The 22,339-nt window shown below is 36.0% G+C and overlaps 1 protein-coding gene across 1 annotated transcript in view; it reads left to right on the top strand.

Moving 5' to 3' along the window:
* Positions 1-14,145: 14,145 nt before the first annotated feature.
* LOC118980457 (probable G-protein coupled receptor 158) overlaps positions 14,146-22,339 on the top strand; it is a 165,148-nt gene continuing 156,954 nt past the window's right edge. The window contains exon 1 of the mRNA XM_037037069.1: positions 14,146-14,245. Coding sequence (XP_036892964.1) covers positions 14,146-14,245 — 100 coding nt within the window. The remainder of the gene's footprint in view (positions 14,246-22,339) is intronic.

Below are 22,339 nucleotides of genomic sequence, written 5' to 3'. Positions count from 1 at the left end.
ACTTCTTGCTACTCATTTATAAATATGCTTGTTTATTCTTTTGGATATTTTGAAATTTTATGTGTGTGTGTGTTTGGTTTTGTAGTTAACTATGATGTATATTTATCCACTTTGGGGTATATAGCACTTCTTGAATTGGTAGCTAGATATTTTTCTTCTAATATTACTTCTACCTTCTCCTATTATGTGACTCTAAGGATATATGTATATTATATCTCTTCTCTATATTCCATATGTCCCTTGTGTTTTTTTCTATATTTCCATTCATATTCTTTTTTGAGCTTCCAACTGGATATTTTCTGTTAATCTATCTCCTAGTTGGCTTGTTCTTTCTTCTCTGGTTTCCAGTCTTGGTTTTGTTAATTCTAGGATATCTATTTTATTCTATATCTAAAAAATAGATAAAATAAATTTATTTTATTTATTTTATTTGCTGGGAGAAATTTTATATTATTGTCTTCTTTCTTGTTCTTACTGGTTAAAGGTATTTAGAAATCTGTGTCAGTAACTTGAGTACATGCTGATTATGGATCTGTTTATAGTGTCAGTGTTTTTCTTGGTGTGTTAGGTAATTTAATATTGTGTGCCAGACATTGTATTGTAATGGTTCTGCCTGCAATCCTTTCTTCCAAAGAGGTTTTATACTGTATCTAATGAGGAACATGATAGAGACAGATCACATCAATCCAATCAACACTTGAGTTGTCTCGGGGACTTCCGGCCAAGATGAAAGTATAAGTAGATGCACTGTGCCTCCTTGCACAACCAAAAGAAGGATAACAACAATTTTAAAAACAAAAAATAACCAGAACTTCCAGAAAATCGAACTGCATAGAGGTCCAACAACCAAGGAGTTAAAGAAGAAACATTCATCCAGACCAGTAGGAGGGGTGGTGATGGGCAGCCAGGGTAGAGAGTACTCGTGGCAAGCCAGGGGCTGGAGGACCTGGGTGGGCGAGGCAGCAGCTGGTGGACCAGGTGGTCCCACATTCGTGTGTGGATAAACCAGGAGGAATAACTGAGAGTGTGACAGACCCTGAAACCCAGGGTTCCAATGTGGAGAAATAAAGCCTCAAAACCACTGACTGAAAAAACTTTGGAGGGTGAGGCAGCAAGAGAAACTCCCAGACTCAGGAGAGTTTGTTGGAGAAACCCACAGGGTCATAGAAAGTACACAAACCCAGCTACCTTGGAATAAGCACCAGAAGGGCCCAGTTTGCTTGTAGGTAGTGGAGGGAGTGACTGAGAGCCAGCGACAGCCCAGCAAGTGACATTGTTCCCTTTTGGGCCCCTCCCCCACATACAATGCAGCACTACAAGGACATGGGTTGCCCTGCCCTGGCAAATACCTAAGGCTCCACCCCTNCCAATGTGGAGAAATAAAGCCTCAAAACCACTGACTGAAAAAACTTTGGAGGGTGAGGCAGCAAGAGAAACTCCCAGACTCAGGAGAGTTTGTTGGAGAAACCCACAGGGTCATAGAAAGTACACAAACCCAGCTACCTTGGAATAAGCACCAGAAGGACCCAGTTTGGTTGTAGGTAGTGGAGGGAGTGACTGAGAGCCAGCGACAGCCCAGCAAGTGACATCATTCCCTTTTGGGCCCCTCCCCCACATACAATGCAGCACTACAAGGACATGGGTTGCCCTGCCCTGGCAAATACCAAAGGCTCCACCCCTTACTACTTAGCAGATGCTCAGACACGCACACACGCACACACACACACACACACACACACACACAATGGCCCAAATGAAATAACAGATCAAAGCCCCAGAAAAAATACAACTAATTGATGAAGAGATAGCCAACCTATCAGATGCACACTTCAAAACACTACTAATCAGGATGCTCACAGAATTGATTGAGTATGGTCACAAAATACAGGAAACTCTGAAGGCTATGAAGTGAAGTAGAGGAAAATGCATAAACCAACAGTGATCAGAAGGAAGCCAGGACTCACATCAATGGCTTGGACCAGAAGAAAGAAATAAACATTTAACCAAAACAGGATGAAGAAACAAGAATCAAAAAAAAAATGAGGATAGGCTGAGGAACATCCAGGACAACTTCAAAGTTCCAACATCCAAATCATATGGGTGGCAGAAGGAGAAGAGGAAGAGCAAGAAATTGAAAACATATTTGAAAAACTAGTAGAGAACTTCCCTATCTGGCAAAGGAAATAGACTTCCAGGAATTCCAGAAAGCTCAGAGTCCCAAAGAAGTTGGACCCAAGGAAGCACACTCCAAAGCACATCATAATTACATTACCCAAGATTAAAGATAGAGAATCTTAAAAGCAGCAAGAGGAAAGGAGTTATCTACAAAAGAGTTCCCATAAGACTAGCAGCTGATTTCTAAAAAGAAAACTTACAGGCAAGAAGGGGCTGGAAAGAAGTATTCCAAGTCATGAAAGGCAAGGACCTACATCCAAAATTGCTGTATCCAGCAAAGATGCTATCCTTTAGAATGGAAGGGTAGATGAAATGCTTCCCAGATAAGGTCAAGTTAAAGGAGTTCATCATCACCAAGCCCTTATTATATGAAATGTTAAAGGGACTTATCTAAGAAAAAAAAGGAGATCAAAGCTACGAACAGTAAAATGAGTACAAATTCACAACTATCAATAACCAAACCTTGAAAAAAAGCTAAGCAAACAAGTAGAACAAGAACAGAATCACAGAAATAGAGATCATATGGAAGGTTATCAGTGGGGAGAGGGCAGGGGGAGAATGGAGGAAAAGACATAGGGAATAAGAAGCATAAATGGTAGGTACAAAATAGACAGGGGGAGGTTAAGAATAATATAGAAAATGTAGAGGTGAAAGAACTTATATGTATGACCCATGGACATGAACTAAGGGAGGGAATACAGGTGGGAGGAGGGCACAGGACTGAAAAGTATAAAGGGGAGAAAATGGGACAATGGTAATAGCATAATCAATAAAATATATTTAAAAAATTAAAAACCAGTTGAATTGTCTCAAGGATGGACAGTAGCCTATAAATGGTTCAGACTACTCCTTATTCACCTATAGGGAATCTCATTTATAAGGAATAACATTCTAGGGGCCTCACTGAGGCCTTAGATGTTTATTAGGACCCGTCATCTTTGGAAGAGCCTAAACTCCAATTTAGGAGTTAAACATTGTGATAGTGTCAAAAACTCAGCTAAGTTACTCTTCAGTTTGTACTTTGCTTCTTGACTTTCACTTTAGACAGCTTAATAAATCAAAAAAATTGTTGAGGCTCAGTCTTATTTTTTAAATCATTTATGCTATTATGGTTATTTCTGCTTTTTTTCTCCCTTTTCCCACCTCTATCTAGCCCCACCCTTTCCCTTTCCTCAGTCAATCCCCAGATTATTGTCCACATTCATGGGTCATGCATAAATGATCTTTGGTTAACCTCTTCACCATCTTTCATGCAGTCCATACCTCCCTTCCAGCAGCTGTTAGTCTATTCCATATATCTGTGCTTCTTTTTCTGTTATTTGATAGTTCATCATGTTCATTAGATTACACATATAAGTGAGATTATGTGGTGTTTGTCTTTCACTGACTGGATTATTTCACTCAGCATAATATTCTCCAGGTCTATCCAGGCTGTCACAGAGGGTAAGAGTTCCTTCTTTTTTCTGCTATGTAGTATTCTATTGTGTAAATTACTTCAGCTCTTTTATCTATTCATCCACTGGTGGGCACTTAGGCTATTTCAAGATCTTGGCTATTGTAAATAGTACGGCTATAAACATAGGGGTGCATGTACTTTTTTGTACTAGTGTTTCAGGATTCTTAAGCTATATTCCCAGAAGGTCAAAAGGGAGTTCCATATTTAATTTTTTGAAGATATTCAATATTGTATTCCACAGTGGCTACACCAGACTGCACTCCCATCAACAGTGCATTAGGGTTCCCTTATCTCCACATCCTTGCCAACACTTGTTTCATTTGTTGATTTATTATTGATAGTATTCATTGTAACAGGTAAGAAGTGATATAGGGGAACATTTTTGCCAGTGATACATCTGATAAGGTTTTAATCTTCGAAATGCACAAAGAACTAATACAACTCAACACTAAGAAGATAAACAATCCAATTAAAAATGAGCAAAATACCTGAATAGACATTGCTCCAAAGAGGACATACAGATGGCCCATAGACGTAGGAAAACAAGTGTTCAACATCACTAATCATGAAAGAGATGCAAATTAAAACCACAACAGGAAAACACCTCAATCAGTCTCATTTCATTGCATTTCTATTCTCTTGGATTTTTATCCTTAAGGCTTTAGTATTTTTGCAGTCCCGAACTTGTTTTTCTCCTCAAGCCTAGGTATTTACCCAAACTTGGTTGCCTACTCTACTTCTTACCAGCTTCCATCTGTCTGAAGTCTCAGTCTTCCCCCAATACTTCATAGCATCAAATACTCAGCTTGATACAGAAATACCGAATGTAGGACTTCTATGCATTTCTCTTCTTCCCTGGATTCTTGACCCCTTCGTTTGGCTCCATTGGCAGTTTTCTGGTACTTCCACATATGTACATCTCTCTCCCTTCCTTCCTTCCTTTTTTCTTTCCTTTCTTCCCTTCCTTCTCTTCCTTCCTTCCTTCCTTCCTTCCTTCCTTCCTTCCTTTGCCATCATTCATGTATTTTACCCACATGTTATAATTGTTTTGAGTAAGAACTTCAGCCTGCTACAAGTTTATATGTCATAGCCAGAAATTAAAGTTAGTTTCCTCTTTCCTTTCTTCCTTCATTTCAGTAATATTTATTCAGTAGCTACTACATGCCAAACACTGCACTATAATTTGTGGATATTGCAGTGAAGTAAATTGTGTCCACTATCCAACCTAAAGATAGATTGTTACCAATACTAAAAAAACCCCCTATATGCTCCTCCTTCATCCTATACTCATGTGGCCCACCAAGAGGTAATCATTATCCTGAATTTTGTGTTTATCATTATATTTTTTATAGTTTCATATATGTATGAATATATTTTTTATAGTTTCATATATGCATATCTTTAAATAGTACTTTATAAAAAATTGACATTTTTAATTTATGAAATTGAAATATATGTATTTTGTTAATGTCTGTTCTTAATACAACAGTCTGTATCTTAACAATTTATTCTAGAAAAATGACTAACGATGAACTTCTAAAGGACCAAACATACATGAATGAAGCCCTTTAGCTGTGAACAGGGTAGAGCACTATATACCAGCCCTGACTTTGCTTTTATGCTTGTAGATTATAAATTCTGTGAGAATGAGACCATGGCTTTGTTCATCTTTGTTGCTGCAGCAGATAGCTTATGATGGGGTTCAGTAAGCAGGAGCCTAATTAAGAAAAGAATGAAAAGGAAGTCCCAGTGCTTATGAACTGTGATCACAAAAAGCACATGGTGTCAAAAGCAGAGCATAGAAGCATCATAGTGATTTGGTGGTTTAGTGAAGGACAGTGTTTCATTTTTAAAAAGTATTGAGCATATTAAGCACTTAGGTTTATCAAGCATTTGGAAATATTTCTGGAAAGGGATCTAGAAAAGTGGGCCTGCTCAGTCACTGAGATATAATCCAGGCATTCTGCTTAGTCAATTTCTTGCTCTGTATCAGTGTGAAGTTTATAGACTTGTAATGTGTCAGAAGCTGTGTTGTCATCCTTTAGCCCTGTTTTGTGAGACTGGTTCCACGGAATGTAACAGTAACATTTCAAAAACTACTAATAAAAATAATTTCATTTTTAATTTTAACTATATTATAAAGTAAAACCTCTTCTCATTACCCTTTCCCCACCTCCCCGACCGTCCACCTTTCTTCACTCTATCATGGTTTTTAAACCAGGTTCTGGAAGCTAGTGAATAATAGAGATACAATGTAGTCCTTTTTTCCCCTGGTGAAGTACTACATTATTTGTTATTCATGAGTTCTTGTTTTCCTGAAACATTGTTTGATATAATATGTGGGTGATGTATACCCTATCATTGTTTGGAAGCCTTTTAGATTTCCTCTGTTTCAATGTTTTCCTTTTGTTTTAATAAACTTGCAAATAGTGTTGGAGAAGAGCCACTGGTTATTAGTGTAATTAACCTATTTTAGTACCAAGTCCCCCAAAACCCACTCCCAAATGAACAGATTCAACATTTCACAGTATTTCTTATTAAGTTACATAGCAAAAGTTAAAGAAAGATAATGAAACCAGAAAAAGACACTGGCATTTGGGCTGCCTGTCACATACCAAACCCCATAAACTGAGACAGGGATTGAATCTTTATGGTAACTTTATTCAGGTGGCCGGCAATCTGAGAAGACAGAGTCCGTAGCCTAACAAACCATCTTACATTTTCTTTCCAAGCCAGCATTTTTATAACAGAGAACAAAGCATGGTGAGGGGTTTTGAAGTTCAGGCAAATTTAGATTTAAAAAAACCCTACTGTATTCTCACCCTGGGCAGTTAGCTGTTCCCAAGGGCAAGTAGTCTTCTGTCCCTGGAACACAATGGCCCAGATGCCTCCACTTGACCCCAGGCAGTAATCTTTAGTGTCCCAGGAGATTGGCTGTTTCTCTCCAGCAAGGATGGGCCTTATCTGTAGCTTCTGAAACAATAGCTTTAACATATGCGTTACCTACTAGGCTTATTAACTATTTACCTTAACCTAAAATTTTGTAACTCTTGAGTCACCTATCAATAAAAGGTTATATATTTGTCTTTAAAATATTCTAGTAGACCCAGTTACTACATCTTGTCCGTCTCAAGCCTTTCCTCTTTCTTGATGCCTCTATGGTGTTGTCATCTGCTTTTTAAAATAAGCCTCAGTAAATTCAACATAGCAGGAAATCCTTTCTGCAATTAGGTAAGTCTTCTGCCGAAGCAGAGCAGAGCTGTGTTTTTGCAAAGGGAAGTGACAGTCTGGACTGCCACAAAGGCCCCGGTCCCTAATGCTGTGCCGAGGGAATGAACATCATGACTCTTCTCAGACACAAAGCGGTTTGTGTTTTCAGGGATTCAGGTAAACAAGAGGTACTCTGCTGGTAGGCCCTGAAATGAAGATTCATTTTTCTGAGATTTGAGCTGAGAACTCTGTGATGGGAAGTGAGAGGCCTATTTTTTAAAATTTGTAACAGGTATAGGAATTAAATGTGTTTCTTAAAATGTATTTTACACATACATTTTAAAAATAATACATTCATTTAATTGAACCTTAATGATGTAGCAAAATGATCCATTTGGAATATTGCCTGAAATGAAGAATGAAACAATAAAGGTCTTGGAACAATCAAAATTGATACCAAGTGACCAGCGCAGCATCTGCTGCTGTGTGTGCAGTTCTGCTATGTAGACATGCTCACTGCAGAGTAGTCACTTCTCTCTTAGGAGCCAGACTACTGGAGTTGAACCCAGCTCTGCCGGTAACTAGCCGTGCAACTTCGGGGAAGTCCTTTGGGACGTCTGTACCTAAATTTTCTCATATTCCATGTGGAGATAATAGAACTGATACAGGATTAAATGTGTTAATACTTGTACAGTTCTTCTTTAAAATTTATTAATTTTCAGAGAGAGAAAATTTGATTTGTTGTTTCACTTGTTTATGCATTTATTACTGGCTTCTGTGTATGTCCTTATCAGAGATCGAACCCACAACCTTGACATTATCGGGACAAGGCTCTGACCAAACTGAACTCCTCAGCCAGGTCAATGCTTGTACAGTTCTTAGAACAGTGCTTGGAATATATTAAACACTCAGTAAATATGGACTGTTTTTACTCTTTGTTATTTCTTATCTCACATATTCTTGATTTGCTTTTTGGTGATGTAGTTTTCATGTATACAAGGAATTATAACCATAAATTAAATGGGGAAAGATACTTCCAGAAGAATGTCCATATTTTATCATTAAAATATGACAATTGATCGCTCAAAATAAATAAGAAAAAAGAAAACAAACAAAAAACTAAGCATAAGAACTTAAATAGTACAGCGGTCTAGGCTATTTAGTGTATGAGAAAATAGGCATAAACATTCAATAGCTCCAGAGGACATCAGTGTGTTTCAGCACAGATCAGTACCTGTTGTTCAGAGTGGTGACTGTGACTCATGAAGAAAATGTTAAATTCCATTTATGGTGTTCAGTTCAGAGAAGCCAGAAAGTGGTTTATATTCTAGGAAGATTCCATAATAGAGTTCAAAAAAAAGAAAAAGAAAGGTATTTAAATGTCAATTTCTAGAATATTTTGAATCACATGAATTCATAAATTTTGTTGTATTTGCATTCTTTGCCTCCTCCTTTCAGTTCAAATTAGAATTTTTTAAAGAATTGTGTGGAAATGTGGTTCTTGGGCACAAGCAGTGTTTCGAGCAAATGCCAAATAGTATTCCCCTTCTACATATCTAATTTTAGCCATTCTGCTGCTGAATAGAAGTATCTCCATACAGAATATCCATGACTGTTAAGCTGGCCAGGTTTTACTCTGCAGTTACATTTATCAGGAGTTGACATGAATTACAGGTCATGCCAATTATGTGTTGCAAATGTAAACTATAGTGTTTATGTATACGTCATTGAGGAAGAAAGACCATTTTGCTCTTACTTATTTCAAAATATGTTTAATTTTGGTAAAAAATATATAACATAAAATGTAAAAGTTTTCAAGTTTGATGTAGTCTCATTTGGTTATTTTTTTCTTTTTGTAGTCTGTATTTTTAGTGAGAACTTATTCTCAAATCCAATGTGATAAAGTATTTCCCCTGTATTTTCTCCTAAGAGTTTTATGGTCTTAGGCATTATGCTTAGGTTTTTATTCCATTCTGAGTTAACTTTTGTATATGGTAAAGTATGTTTACTTTCAGTGTTTTGCATGTGCATATCCAGTTTTCTCTACACCATTTTCTGAAGAGACTGTCTTGCCCCCATGGGTTGGTCCTGGCACCCTTGCAAACATTCAACCATCATATCTGAGGGTTTATTTCTAGGCTCTTTACTCTGTACCACTGGTCTATATGTCTGCTTTTATGCTAGTACCGAAAACTTTTGATTACCATAGCTTTGTAATATGTTTGAAATTAGGAAGTGTGATACCTCTAATTTTGTTCTTTTTAAAGATTGTTTTGACTATTTGGGGTCCTTGAGATGCTGCATAAATCATAAAATGGTATTTTTTTATTTCTGTAAAAATTGCCATTAGGAATTTTTAAGGGTTTTGATGGGTAGTAATATTGTTAAAATAGGCATTTTTGACAATATTAAATCTTCCAGTTCATAAACACATATTATTTCATCTGTTTGTGTTTTATTTAATTTCTTTTGGCAAATGTTTAGTGGTCAATTTGCAAGTCTTTCACTTTCCTGGCTAAGTTTATTTATAAGTTAGTTTTTTCCTTTTCAAGGTATTGTAACTGAAATTTTAAAAAAGCTATTTGCTGCATTGTTTGTTGTTAGTGTATAGAGAAACTCAACAAGATTTTATAATCTGGAACTTAGATGAACATATTTATTAGTTCTAACAGGGTTTTTTGTATGTATGTGAAATTTTTAGGGTTTTCTACATATAAGGTCATAATATCATGTCATCTGCAAACAGAGATAACTGTGCTTCTTCCTTTCTTTTTTGGACCATTTGTATATATTTCTTTTTTCTTTTGCCTAATTGCTGTGGTTAGGAATTCCAGTGCCATGTTAAATGGAAGAGGTGACAGTAGGAATCCTTATTTCTGGTCTTAGAGGAAAAACTTAACTTTCACCATTGAGTATGATGCTAGTTGTAGGATTTTCATATTTGGCCATTATGTTCTGGTAGTTTCCTTCTTTCTAGTTTTTCTAAGAATTTTTATTATGAAAGGGCATTAAATTTTTTCAAATGCATTTTATTCATTAATTGAAATGATCATGTGGTTTTGTCTTTCATTCTACCCATGTAGAATACCACATTAATTGATCATTGAATACTAAACCTTCTTGAATTCTCGAATTCTTGAAATATGTCCCACCTAATTATGGTGTACAGTTCCTTTAATGTCCTGTTAAATTTGGTTTGTATTTTATTGAAGACTTTTATATCAATTTTATCCGAGATTTTTGGCCCGTAGTTTGCTTTTGTTTTCTTCTTATAGTATTTTTGTCTGGTTTTGGTGTCAAGGTAAATCTGGCCTTATAAATTGAGTCAGAAAGTGTTCCCTCCATTTTTTTTGGAAGAGCTGAGGAATGTTGGTATGAGTTCTTCTTTAAATATTTGATAGAATTTTATGTTGCGGCTTTTCTCTGTTGGAAAGTTTGTGATTACTGATTTAATCTCTTACTAGTTATAGGTCCTTTTATTTATTTAGGTTTTTTATTTTTTCATGATTCAGACCTGGTCGGTTGTATGTTTCTAGCATTCTATCCAATTTGTTTTAAACTCTTGACTACATTCTCTTCCCATCTGAATCTGGATTACTCCTTGGAACCTCACTCTGTGGGTTCCCAGTAGCTCTCCTTAGTTAAAGTCTTTGCCGATGGCTTGGTAAGGTTCATCAAAGAGGGCATCCAATCTTATGAACAGCTGCCTTACTCACAGAGGTACTATAATTTTTAATACAAGAAGCTCATTTTTTTAATCAAAAGCTACTACAGAACAGCTACCCTCAAGGAAGAAGTGTTGTTTTTAAAATTTCTGCCATCTTGTACTTCTATAAAGATAAAGTCAGAAGCTTTAAACTTGGTCCAAAATAAGTATGTTGGCTATCTGAAGTAAATATCTTAAATGCATGTTAAATTAGAGTACAATTTTGAAGATTTTTCTCCTGTATTAAGTGAGGATCTATGTTTATATTCTAAATCCCTGAGAAAAAATGGTGAAAAGCAGATACACTTCTGTTCAAATACACTAACATTTGTTGAGTATCACCATACTTACATCATACTTATTGGAGATTCTTAAAAAGTAGCTTAACTACTAAACTAATTTCCTCATCTTGAACATAGGTAAGTTTGGTTAGGAGGTGCCAGTGTTAGAGTTCTATGGAATGATGGTGACAGTTTGGAGTGAAAAAGTACAGAAAACTGAGTATAAACTTACAATCATTAATAGAAAAATGAGCCAAGATCACTTAAATGCTCCAAAACAAGGGTATGTAAGCAACACTGCATTAGGTTCCAGTGCAGGCCCTTTACTTTTGAAATATGTAGGGCAGGGTGATATTCTTTTATTAAATTTAACCGACTGACCTTGTTTTCTTTCCTTTGGTAATATAAAATAATTTAAGGATATAATAAAGCATTTGAAGTATCTAATCATTTAGTTCACTGTGTTTTCCATAATAACATTAGGAAGTCTTTTTTCTTTAAGTTTAAGGGGCTTTATATTTGGCAATATTTATCTAATCAACTCAGTTTTTTAAAATCTTCATTTTTTTTCAACGCTAGAGTTTGCTTATAGCAAAAAAATACTACTATTTTAATAAATGTTTGGATATGCCTTAAACATTTAAAATTCTCAGCTGAGTCACTGTTGCAGAGCTGAGTCATATATTATCTGGGAATTAATACTGTTCTTATGCATAGCATTAACCTCCAAATTACAGTGAGGCAAAATATTTAAACTCCACTGTTGTATTCTTAGTATCTAAGATTTAGTTAACCTGTATTACTCTTTGCTAGATTAATGTGTAATAAATGCAACTCGTGACAAATTCCACATGTTGTGTTCATAGTAGCATATTCTAATTAATGAAATGTTGAAACTGCACTGAATTGGTCTTCTTGGTATTTTTTGCTTTTTTCTCCCTGCCTAACCTTTTAGCACTGGAACATCCTGAGCCTCACCACTTTGGACCTATTTCCTTCATTGCCTACAGGCCTTCCCTCAGTGATGCAGTCTTACTTGAACTCATGGCTTTATCTATCATATTTATATAAGTGAATCACAAATTATACAGACCAGACATCTCTCCTAAGCCCCATACTACTTTAGCAGACTGCCAATTTAATATCTAGAATTGAATTTCAAACAGATGATTCATACTTAACATTTGCAGAACTGAACCGCTCGTTCCCTCATATCTCTTTGACTTGCAGCCCAGCGATGGCAACTCCATTGTGCAGATTGCTCAGGTCCAAAACCTGAAGACTTACCCTTTATTTTTTTCTTCCCCTTGTACCCCATATTTAACCTTTTAGGACATTGTGGTGGTTCTATTTTCTTCAAACTGTACCTGAGTCTGACTGAATGATTATGCGTACAAATATAAAAATACTTAAGGCTCAAAGAAGTCAAGAGAACAACAGCTCATCTTCACATAGCTCATAAGAGATAAAGTCAGAATTCAAATCTATATTTTGTGACAAAGCACAAATAATATACATTTTCCATAATACTGGTGCTTCTCCAAAGTAACTGTTATAATTGGCCTTTTGTTTATATATTAAATGGTTCAGAAATATAACTTGACTTGTATAACTGAGTATGAATAATATGAGTTATTTCAATTACTTTCTGTAGGAATTTTCTTGGCTTATAATGATTTTTCCATGAATACTCGCAAACACAGTTGAATTGACTAGTCCTTATCTGCCCTAATATTTTGCTCTGACCATGTCTCCAATTGCAGAGTATAAGTTGTGTATAGGAGGAAAGAAAAGGGGAATATTAATGAAATAAAGTATTCAAGGTCTTTTATAAAGCTCTTTTTCAATATTTTCTTGCTATATTTTTGTGTATTTAGAACGTATATTAGCTCTTACTATTTACATATAAACACTTTTTTTTATTTGCTGGAGCTTTTATGATGTGTAACATTGAACTTGGTACTAATCATTTAAACTTAGATTTATTTTACTTATTTTGTTTTTTATTTAATCTTTATTGCATTTTTCCATTCCCATTTAGTCCCCTTATACTCCCCTCCCCCAGCAATCACCACGCCGTTGTTCGTGCCATGAGTCCTTTTTCTGTTTTGCTCCACCCCTCCACCCTCTAATCTCAAGGGCTTTGTATCAGAGGCATATTTTATAACGAAAATCCACCAGATTCTAGTTCCTCTAATAAGTTATAATGGCAAAAAGAAAACAAATTTCAGTGTTGACACGGTTGTTGAATCATCCCCTTTTTTTCCTGATGTACTGCTTATATTTTAATGGAAGTTGTTTGTGTTTATGCATTATGATTCAATGTAGCATAAATAAAGTGCATTAAGTTGAATTTTGCTGAGGTTGATTGATATTCTTGAAAGTAGCCAAGATTAAGCTTTTGGGAGATGTTCATTAATGTCTGTTAATGTGACATATTTGGAAAGCTGATCACTGTTTTTCTTCTTCTTATATACATGTAGAATATTTATTTGTAACAGATTTTAGGTAAGGAGCACTCGGAACCACAACTTTAGCTGTTTTTCCCCTTTTCTAAATTTGCATTATACTTTTTTTTGTTATTCTATCAATTTGTGTTATTTTATTTCAAGCATGAAATTTTATGGATATTTAATATATAAAAGCAATTTCATATCTCAAATTCTATATATCTGTTCATTTACTTACCTACCTACTTTTGCTCGGATAACAAATATTTAACACTGATTCACTTTCAAAATATTTTTTTTTAAAGATTTTATTTATTTATTTATATTTAGAGGGGAAGGAGAGAGGGAGAGAAACATCATTGTGTGGTTGCCTTTCGTGCATCCCCTGCTGGTAGTTGGCCTGCAAGGAACCAGCCTGCAACCCAGGCATGTGCCCTGACTGGGAATCGAACCGCGATTCTCTGATTTGCAGGCCCGCGCTCAATCCACTGAGCTACATCAGCCAGGGCTCAAAATATTCTTATAGGCTTTGAAAATATCTCTTAAAGCAATAAGATGATATGTGAGACACTGAAACCAAAAACCGTGTCTAGTAATTACTCCCTATGATGCTTGCATGAGTTACAGATATATGGTAACTGCAGCTGTAATGTCATATATTTAGAAAGGAAATTTAATTTGCTACTTTTAAAAAATAGATGTTGGCAAACAAACATCAAATAAAAATTCAAAAAAGAGATATTTTGTTTCTGGAATATGTGTTAGTTCTGTTATCATTTGCACTGATGGGCATCTGTGGGTCTTTAAACTGTATGATAAACTCTGATCAACTGACTATATATCACTGTCTTTTCTTTTCTATAGTGTATGCCCATTAAAGGCCTCGGATTTGTGCTTGGAGCCTATCAGTGCATTTGCAAAGCAGGATTCTATCATCCTCGAGTCTTCTCAGTGAACAAGTTTCAGAGTAAGTGCTCTTCGCTTTCGTGCAAGTCCCTGAAAACACATAATGTCTGCCTTTATTGATTGTTCATATTCTCTTCTAACCTTGTTGGAGTTGTATGATTAAATTCCCACTGGGTTGGCCTTCTTTCTCCACTTAAGGGGTTTTCATTTTGGTTTATCATCCACAATACTCTGGAGTACCACGAAAATACAATAGGGCAAAAGTAGGTTTACAGTTGTGAGTCTTAGAACAGTTAATAAAGCAATTTAATAATCATAACCTGGATGTCTTCTTCCATACAAACAACTTTATACCTACTTTTACCCACCCTTGCATGTTTATTCTTGGTATTTTGGTTTTCAGTACATATTCAGGTTCTGAAAAATTCTGTAGTTAATAGGTAAGACCAACTGGGGTTCTGCATTGAAAGCTGTTGCTGCAGAAAGTTTTCGAAACTAATTTCTCTAGTTCATTTGTTTTATTTATCAATTTGCTTATATATTAGTGCTTATATATTAGTGCTACATAAAGAATTACCACAAAGTTAACAGTTAAAACAACACAGATTTATTGTCGCAGTTTTTATTGATTAACCTTCTAGTCAAGCATTAGCCTGATCCTGTGCTCAGGGTCTCACCAGGCCAACATCAAGGTGTCACCCGGGGTGTGATGTGTTCTGAAGGATCTTCTTCCAAGCTCATTCAGTTATTGGCAAAACTGGATTCCTTGCAACTGTGTGCCTCAAGTCCCTGTTTTCTTACTAGATGTCAGCTTGGGCTTGTTCTCAGCACCCAAAAGGCTCTTCAAGACCAAGCCATGTGATTCTCACAACACTGCAGCTTATTTCTTCAAGGCTAGCAAGAGAATCTCACCAGTCTGCTCAGATGAAGTCTTACATAACAATGTAATCATGGGGTGACTATCCTATCATGTGTACATTCAAGAGGAGGTGATGTACAGGGTCTATATCCCAGAATCAAAATGTGATCATCTGGGTATTTTATTCCTACTCCAGAAAATGTCAGTGTTACAGTTTGCTTCTAGCCAGCTATCGGATGTAAATAACTCCTTATATCAGATAGAAGGAAGTGGTAAAGGGGATGGTTTCATGGGAAGTTAAGGTTTAGGTTTGCTAAAAATGAGGTACAGGTATCTTTTAGATAGTGATCCATAAGTCTTTGCCAGCCTTATTTTTGTCTGTATAGGAATTGGCATCTCTACTAGGTATATTTTTAAAGAGTATATTGAGATTGAGACCTGAGTGTCTTATTTTGGTATACATTTATAGTTTATTTTTCTCTTAAAAAACACTACCTCTGGTCTTGAGATTGCTGACATTTAACTTTTAGATTCTGAAGGTGAGTAACTTTTTCTTTCCTTAGTCATATAGCTAACAGAGTTCAGCTCATGTTCTGTCTGATGGTTGTCATATGTATGATTTTAAGATGGCTTTTAAGATTCTGCTCCCATACATTCTGTACAATCCCTCCCTGTAAGTGTAGGTAGGACCTGTGAATGCAATGGGCAGTCAGCCTCTTTTTTAGGCCATATCATGTAGCAAAGGTGATGATATAGTTACTCTTGTGATTACATTGTATTAAGGAAGACTCCTTCCCATAGTAGCAGAGTGCAGAGGGATTCCAGTGCTGGCTTTGAAGAAGTGAACTATCTTGTGGTGAGAAGGTCATGTGCTAGGACCTGAGAGCATGGCCATTAAGAGCTAAGAGCTAAACGCAGCCACCAAGAAAACAGGGACCTAAGTTCTGCAACTACAAGGAACTGTATTCTTCCAACAGCCTAGATAGTTGGAATAGGACCCTGAGCTACAGATGAGAATACTGCTTGGCCAAAACCTCAATTTTTAGTCTAGAGAGACCCTGAGCAGAGAACCCAGTTTCACTGTGCCCAGACATCTGATCAACAGGAATTGGGAAATAATAAGTACGTATTTATTTGTTATTATAGTAATGAATTACTAACTGTCAAGTAATTTATTATACAGCAATAGCAAATTAGTACACCGGTAATGATGATAACATGCTTTTAGGATGGATATGCTTTTTCCTTGTGTGTGCGTGAATAGCAAACCATGGCAATACCAGAGCTGCTTTGGCATTTTTCACATTTATGGTCCAGACATAACATATGATTCAACACTGAAGGACTAGGGAAATGGGTTTTAGCTTATGTTCTGTGAAGGTATTTTGTATCTGGTTTACCCACATTTGTTCTCAGCTCCCACTGTGTGACTGAAATAAAACATCTAAATATTGTAGAACCAGAGAATGACTACACCATTTGCTTACAACACCACCAGGAGAAACTAGTTAACCTTTAACAATTTATCTTTATTTCATTTTCACACTCCCACTTTCTTCCTTATTTTAAAGCCAGTGTTTTTCACTGGACGTCCTCTCTCTAAGAAAAGGCTGCTTGTTTGCATAAGTCTGACTCTCATGCTGTACACATTGCAGCCACGGAAAAGAAACCACAGTTTTCAGAGGGAGGATCTTTATTTGGGCATAGATGTGATTCGGCTTTGACCTCAGCACATACAGAGTTGACCTTCCTCAAGGACAGAGCAGAAAGCTAGCTACAGGTTATAATTTGAAGTCAGTAAAGCTCTCTTTGCCCAAAATATCTTTGCTAATGGTCTTGTCAGGTTTCATGAAAATCCAACTTAACTCATTCCTTGTCCTAATGAAAGAACACAAAAATCTGACCAGAATTATGAGTTATAACTCACCAGCATCATCTATCAAGGACTGTTTTAACATTCCTTATATTTTTGGTTTATTTTACAATATCTGTTCTGTGTTTTAATATACTAAGCCTCTTAATTATAGTATCTGGGAAGTTCATATGGGCAGTTGTTTTCACTGTTCTTGAGGAGGTACCCCTGAAGTAAGGAACAGCCAAAGGTAAAGGAAGCATTGAAGACCCTCAAAAATGAGACAACACATGTAAAACTGCTACCACATTCCATGGGACACAAGTGTCCATAGATGTAGTTAAATAAGCAAATAAACAAAAGAACACTACATACACATACATAAACAGAAATCAGTGATGTATGTAAACAGACAACCTTTAAGCACCATTGGTCAATAGCACGTTGCACTTTTCTTACATTAAAATAACAAATTTTTAAAACCAGGGCTTTTGGAGAATGAGTTCTGCATGGGTCAGAAGGAAGATGGGACAGCGAGAGTCTGTAACAACGAGCGCTGCACTGAGAAGCGCAACAGGAGGAATGCTGGGGAGTGTAAAGCAACAGGGGAAATTAGTGCCTGATAGGGAAAATGGGATATAGAAAGCAGAAAAGATATACCTCAAAGATCAGATGATCTTTGTGCTTACACAGATGTACTTAATTTACAGTTGTAAGTCTAGAAAAAGACCTGAAATTCTCACGTCTATTATAGTCCTGCATCCCATTTATTCAGAGAAGCTCAGATGTGGTGCTGATCTGTTAGAGAAAATGTAAATGTGATTGTTAAAAATCCTGTTAAAATATGAGGTGATGTAAATTCTTTACTTAGATCTAGGCCCACAGTAAACAAAGGGCTTGTAAAGACCAACAAGGGTTTAAAACGACATGATTTAAAATGGTGCTGACAGCCCAGAGACTGTATTCCTGGCATCCCTCTCGAAATTGGTCATCATATGGGAGCTAATAGGATCTGGCATCTGGACAGTAGCGGGATTTCAGAGTAACCAGGTGCTGAGGTACAACTGTCTTTTCAAATCCAGGTAGTTCACCTCCAGGTTGATGAAATACAAGCTTATGGCAAGCTCATCTTCCTTAAATCCATCTATCTTAGTACACATTTTGTCTTCAGTGAAATTTCTTTGCTTTTATGGTGACACATTATCAGCCTTTCAGGCATACCTCTCGTCTTTTGGATTGACCTCAGCTCATGTACCCTTCCAGATAGACCTGATTTACAAATGTCCCGTACCTAAAACTGACAATTCCTGCTTTGCCAGGAATCTGGTGCTATTGATCATGGGGTGGGGGGGCGGGGGAGACAAAAATGATGGACTTTAAAACTGTGTGGTCTTTGAATAAAAAGACGGAAAGCAGGTATAAAATAGGGGTGCTGAGCTACATGCAAACTGTGTAGCGAAGCTAACCTATTTCTGTGATGTGTGCCTTTTTATTGTGCTTGGTTCTCACGCTCCCTATCTCTCTTCCGTTACGTGGCCAGAAAGCTTGAGGTATGACTTTGACTTTCTGATGAAAACTGCTTGAACATCATAGTGTCATAATTGGCATAGTCCCTTTTGCTATTGGTCTTATGCTTTGTGATCCAGTTCGCTTTTGCTGTATTGCTGAAACCTAGTCCCCATCAGTTTTACTCTAACTGTAGTAGCAAAATTCTTGATCTAAACTGCTGGGTTTATGTGTTTGTCTCAGTATTTCCCTTATTTTCAATTTTCATAACTTCTTTCATTTGTCCTACTTGTAAGGATTGGGGTCCAGTCAGTACGTATATCTGGCAGATGAAGTTAGGTGCCAGTGGAAGCCTGCCTGGTGTGGCCACTCTTATTGAACTATTGACTATTGCATTTGTCTTGTTTATCTTTGGCTGTGTTCTTTTCAATTACTGGAACATACGTCATACTATGTTGGACTTTCCTAGCTGGTAATCTCAGCTAAATTTCTACCATATTTTAGCACAATAATTAAGAACATGATGTTAACTCTGGTTCTATTATTTACTTGCACTCTGTTAAATTATTACTCTTTCTTAAACTTTATGTCATATATAAAATTGGTGTAACTATCACTTACTTTATACAGTTGTTATATGGATTAAATGAAATAATGTAATTGTAGTTGTTACAGATGATATGATCAAAAATATTGTTATTTTTATGATCATTATTTAAAATCTTGTGATTATTCTGTTTACCCCCTTTCTCAAATATCCTTCCCATTTTTTTCTTTTTTATCTAGTATCTGCTCCACTTCCCAGAAGAGGGACATATTTCCAAGTCCCCAATTTTTTCAGTTTAGATTATTCTTAGAATAGGCCTCAAATATAATAATCAGTCCTCCAAAAATCTTTTTTTCTTCCTTATTAGCTAAAATTTTACTTTGTTAGATTTATTCCTTATTTACTTTATTATTTTTTTATTTACAATATTTTAGTACATTATTAGATTACTGATTAGAGACTCACTTATGTTAGAGACTCACTCAATCATCTCCCACTAAACATTTAAAAATTTCCAGCAGGGAAATCTGACTATTGGTCATTCACACATTAGCTCACTGTGGTTGGCAAAACAGCAGGCTCCCCGAGGAGCGCATCCCAGTTTTCGCCGTCTGTGAGTATGTCGGCTCGCATGGCAGATTATACATTTGATATGGAGGATATATCCTGCACTGGCCAAGTGAGCCCAGTCTAATCACTGGAGTCCTGAACCCTAGAGAACCTTTTCTGGCTGTGGTCAGAGACAGAACCAAGGACACAAGAAGGGTCAAAGAAACGCTGCATTTCTAGTTTAGAAAACAAAGCAATGGGTCCACGAGCCAGAGAAAGTGGGCAGTCTTAAGCAGTTGGAAAAAGCAAGGAAATGATGACTCCATAGACCCGCCAGAAAAAGTTGCAGCCCTGCTGACATCTCAATTTTAATCCTGTGAAGCCCAGGTCAGACTTCTGGGACCCATGTCAGAAAGATAGAGTGAATATAACTACATCACATGTTAATAAGTAAGAAGCAACATAAATTTGTGTCATTTAGACACCCTGTTTTGAGTCATTGGTTATAGCAGTGATATAAAAATAGTACAACTCAGTGAGTTTATCTCCCATGTAATGATCATTACAGTGTTTACAGTAGGTTATAATAATTTTTTTTTCTAGAGGAAATTGTGTTTTCTAGAGGAGTTCACAACTCCAGATAATTGACTTGGAAGAAATTATACTCTGGTGAGCTTGGTGTGTTAGGTTGGCTTTTGAGTCAGACAGATGGATTTGAATGTTGTCTCTACTTACTAGCAGGAAACCTGGGCAAGTTTTTCATATATTCTGATTTACAAAGCAGAATTACTAAAATCTATCTCCTTGGTATTTGTGAGCAGTAAATAAGATAGCAACATATGACACTCCCAAATTATAATGATGATTATATTTATGTGAATGTGGAGAATTTAGTACTTTTATATTATGTATTGGGTGTTGTGGTGAGTGAATGCATAAAATGTCTATAGGCAAAAATACCTATGTGTTTAATAATTTTATAATTTATATTCAAATCTTTCTGAGATCTATCTAAGGTTATACTTTTATTAAAAATACCACTAAAGTCACTTGTAAGACAAACATTTAAGAGTCAATATAAAAGTGAATGTAAGATACATAGATAAGTATATAGAAATACAGGGAAAGATTGAGTTCTTAACTATAATCACTGTGAGAGTTACAAATGCTTACATTTTGCATCTATGTTCACAGCTAGCTATTCATGATTTAAATATGTGAAAGTTTATTAGCTAATGCTGACTTTAAGATATGCAAGTATATACTCATGTCTTCACAATAGGAATCTTTGTATAGCAGTCTAACTATAACCACAATCTGCTAATTTTTCTCTTGTCATATATATTGTAAATATTGGAACAAAAATGCATAGAAATCTCCCGAGTGTGTTGGAGCTACTCACGTGCATGTACCTTTTCCACTTAATTTTTGGATGTGATTTTTATCTATCTGAAGACTAGAGGCAAGATTACTTCATCATCCTAAACAAATGAAATAACAAATAACAATCAATCTTCCCATGGTTAGTTCACTGCAGAATTTTAACTCCAAACTTTGACCGATGAATATGTTTCTTACAATTTTAATGAAAAAGCAAATATGAGCATGGAAAGAAAGGAGAGTTTTACCCTAATAATGACTGCACATAAGTATTATTTGTACCTACAGCTAATGCTGGACTCTCAATGTCGACTTGATTCTTTCAGCTGAGCTGTTTTCATTGTCTGTGACTCATCTTTTTTCCAGCATGCCTGTGGAAGGGAAGGAGGAGGGGCTCATGAGATATTAGGCACATGGGGCTGGTCTTGCAGAGGTCTGGGTTATATCTTGCTCTGCCAGAACTAGTTCCTATCACTGAGGACCACAACATCCCCAACAAGGGACCTCTGATCAGTTGGTTTGTTCATTAATTTATAGGTCTGAATTTTCATCTGTCAAAAATATTACTGAGCAATGACTATGTGCCAGATATATTTTTTTAGCAACTGGAGAAAAAAAGTGATTTTAAAAAGTAGAGTTTCTAAGATTCCAGGGCAGACCCACATCTTCCCAAAACCTATATCAATACCCACAAACAACAAATGAGGGCAGCCTCGAATACAATACAACTCACTGTTCAGTATTAGTAAATTAGGTCAAATGTAAGAGGTTTAAAGGGTAGACCTCTATCCATATGCTCAAATGTCCGAATGTTATAATTTTGCTGTTATGAAAACATAATTTTATACTATTGGCACTTAAAAAACTTAATCAGCAAAACACTTAATTTTATGGTGATATTTCTATATAAACTTTATACTATGAAGACCTGAACTATATAGTTTCTGCTTCAATTCACACTACTTACTTCAACTCATTGTTTTCTAAATCAAACACTTGGTATTTTTCTTCTATAAAAACATAAGAAGAGAACTTTCTGGGGCATATTTTGAAAATATGTACCTCAAGTTATAGAAATGTGGCTACATTTTGATCTACTGGTTTGATACTAAGGAAAAAGTATGTTTTTAATTTAAAAAGTGGAAGCGTAGGAGAAAAGTTTCCACTTCGATTTATTCATTAGTTGAATCTTCAGTTCAGAAAACCAAAAACAACTAATATTTTACAAAAATTTCTGAAAAGTTCTAGTGTTTCATTTATCTGCAATGACTGAAATTGACACCTGGGTCTTCATGGTGGATGACAAAATTTCTCAATGTATGCAAATGTAATTCTTTTTTAATTGGAAGCAGACATTCCAATAGAATTGTTCCACATAACTTTTCTGATGTTACCTTTTAAATGCATTTGGAATTCTGTGTAAAGGAAAAGGATATTACCTTTTGAAGAATAAATTTGATAT

This window comes from Sturnira hondurensis, unplaced genomic scaffold (assembly GCF_014824575.4).
Source record: "Sturnira hondurensis isolate 20B ecotype Veracruz unplaced genomic scaffold, ASM1482457v3 Scaffold0022910, whole genome shotgun sequence".
NCBI lineage: Eukaryota > Metazoa > Chordata > Mammalia > Chiroptera > Phyllostomidae > Sturnira > Sturnira hondurensis.
The sequence above is the reverse complement of the archived record's forward strand: the minus strand, read 5'-3'. Positions and strand labels throughout refer to the sequence as shown.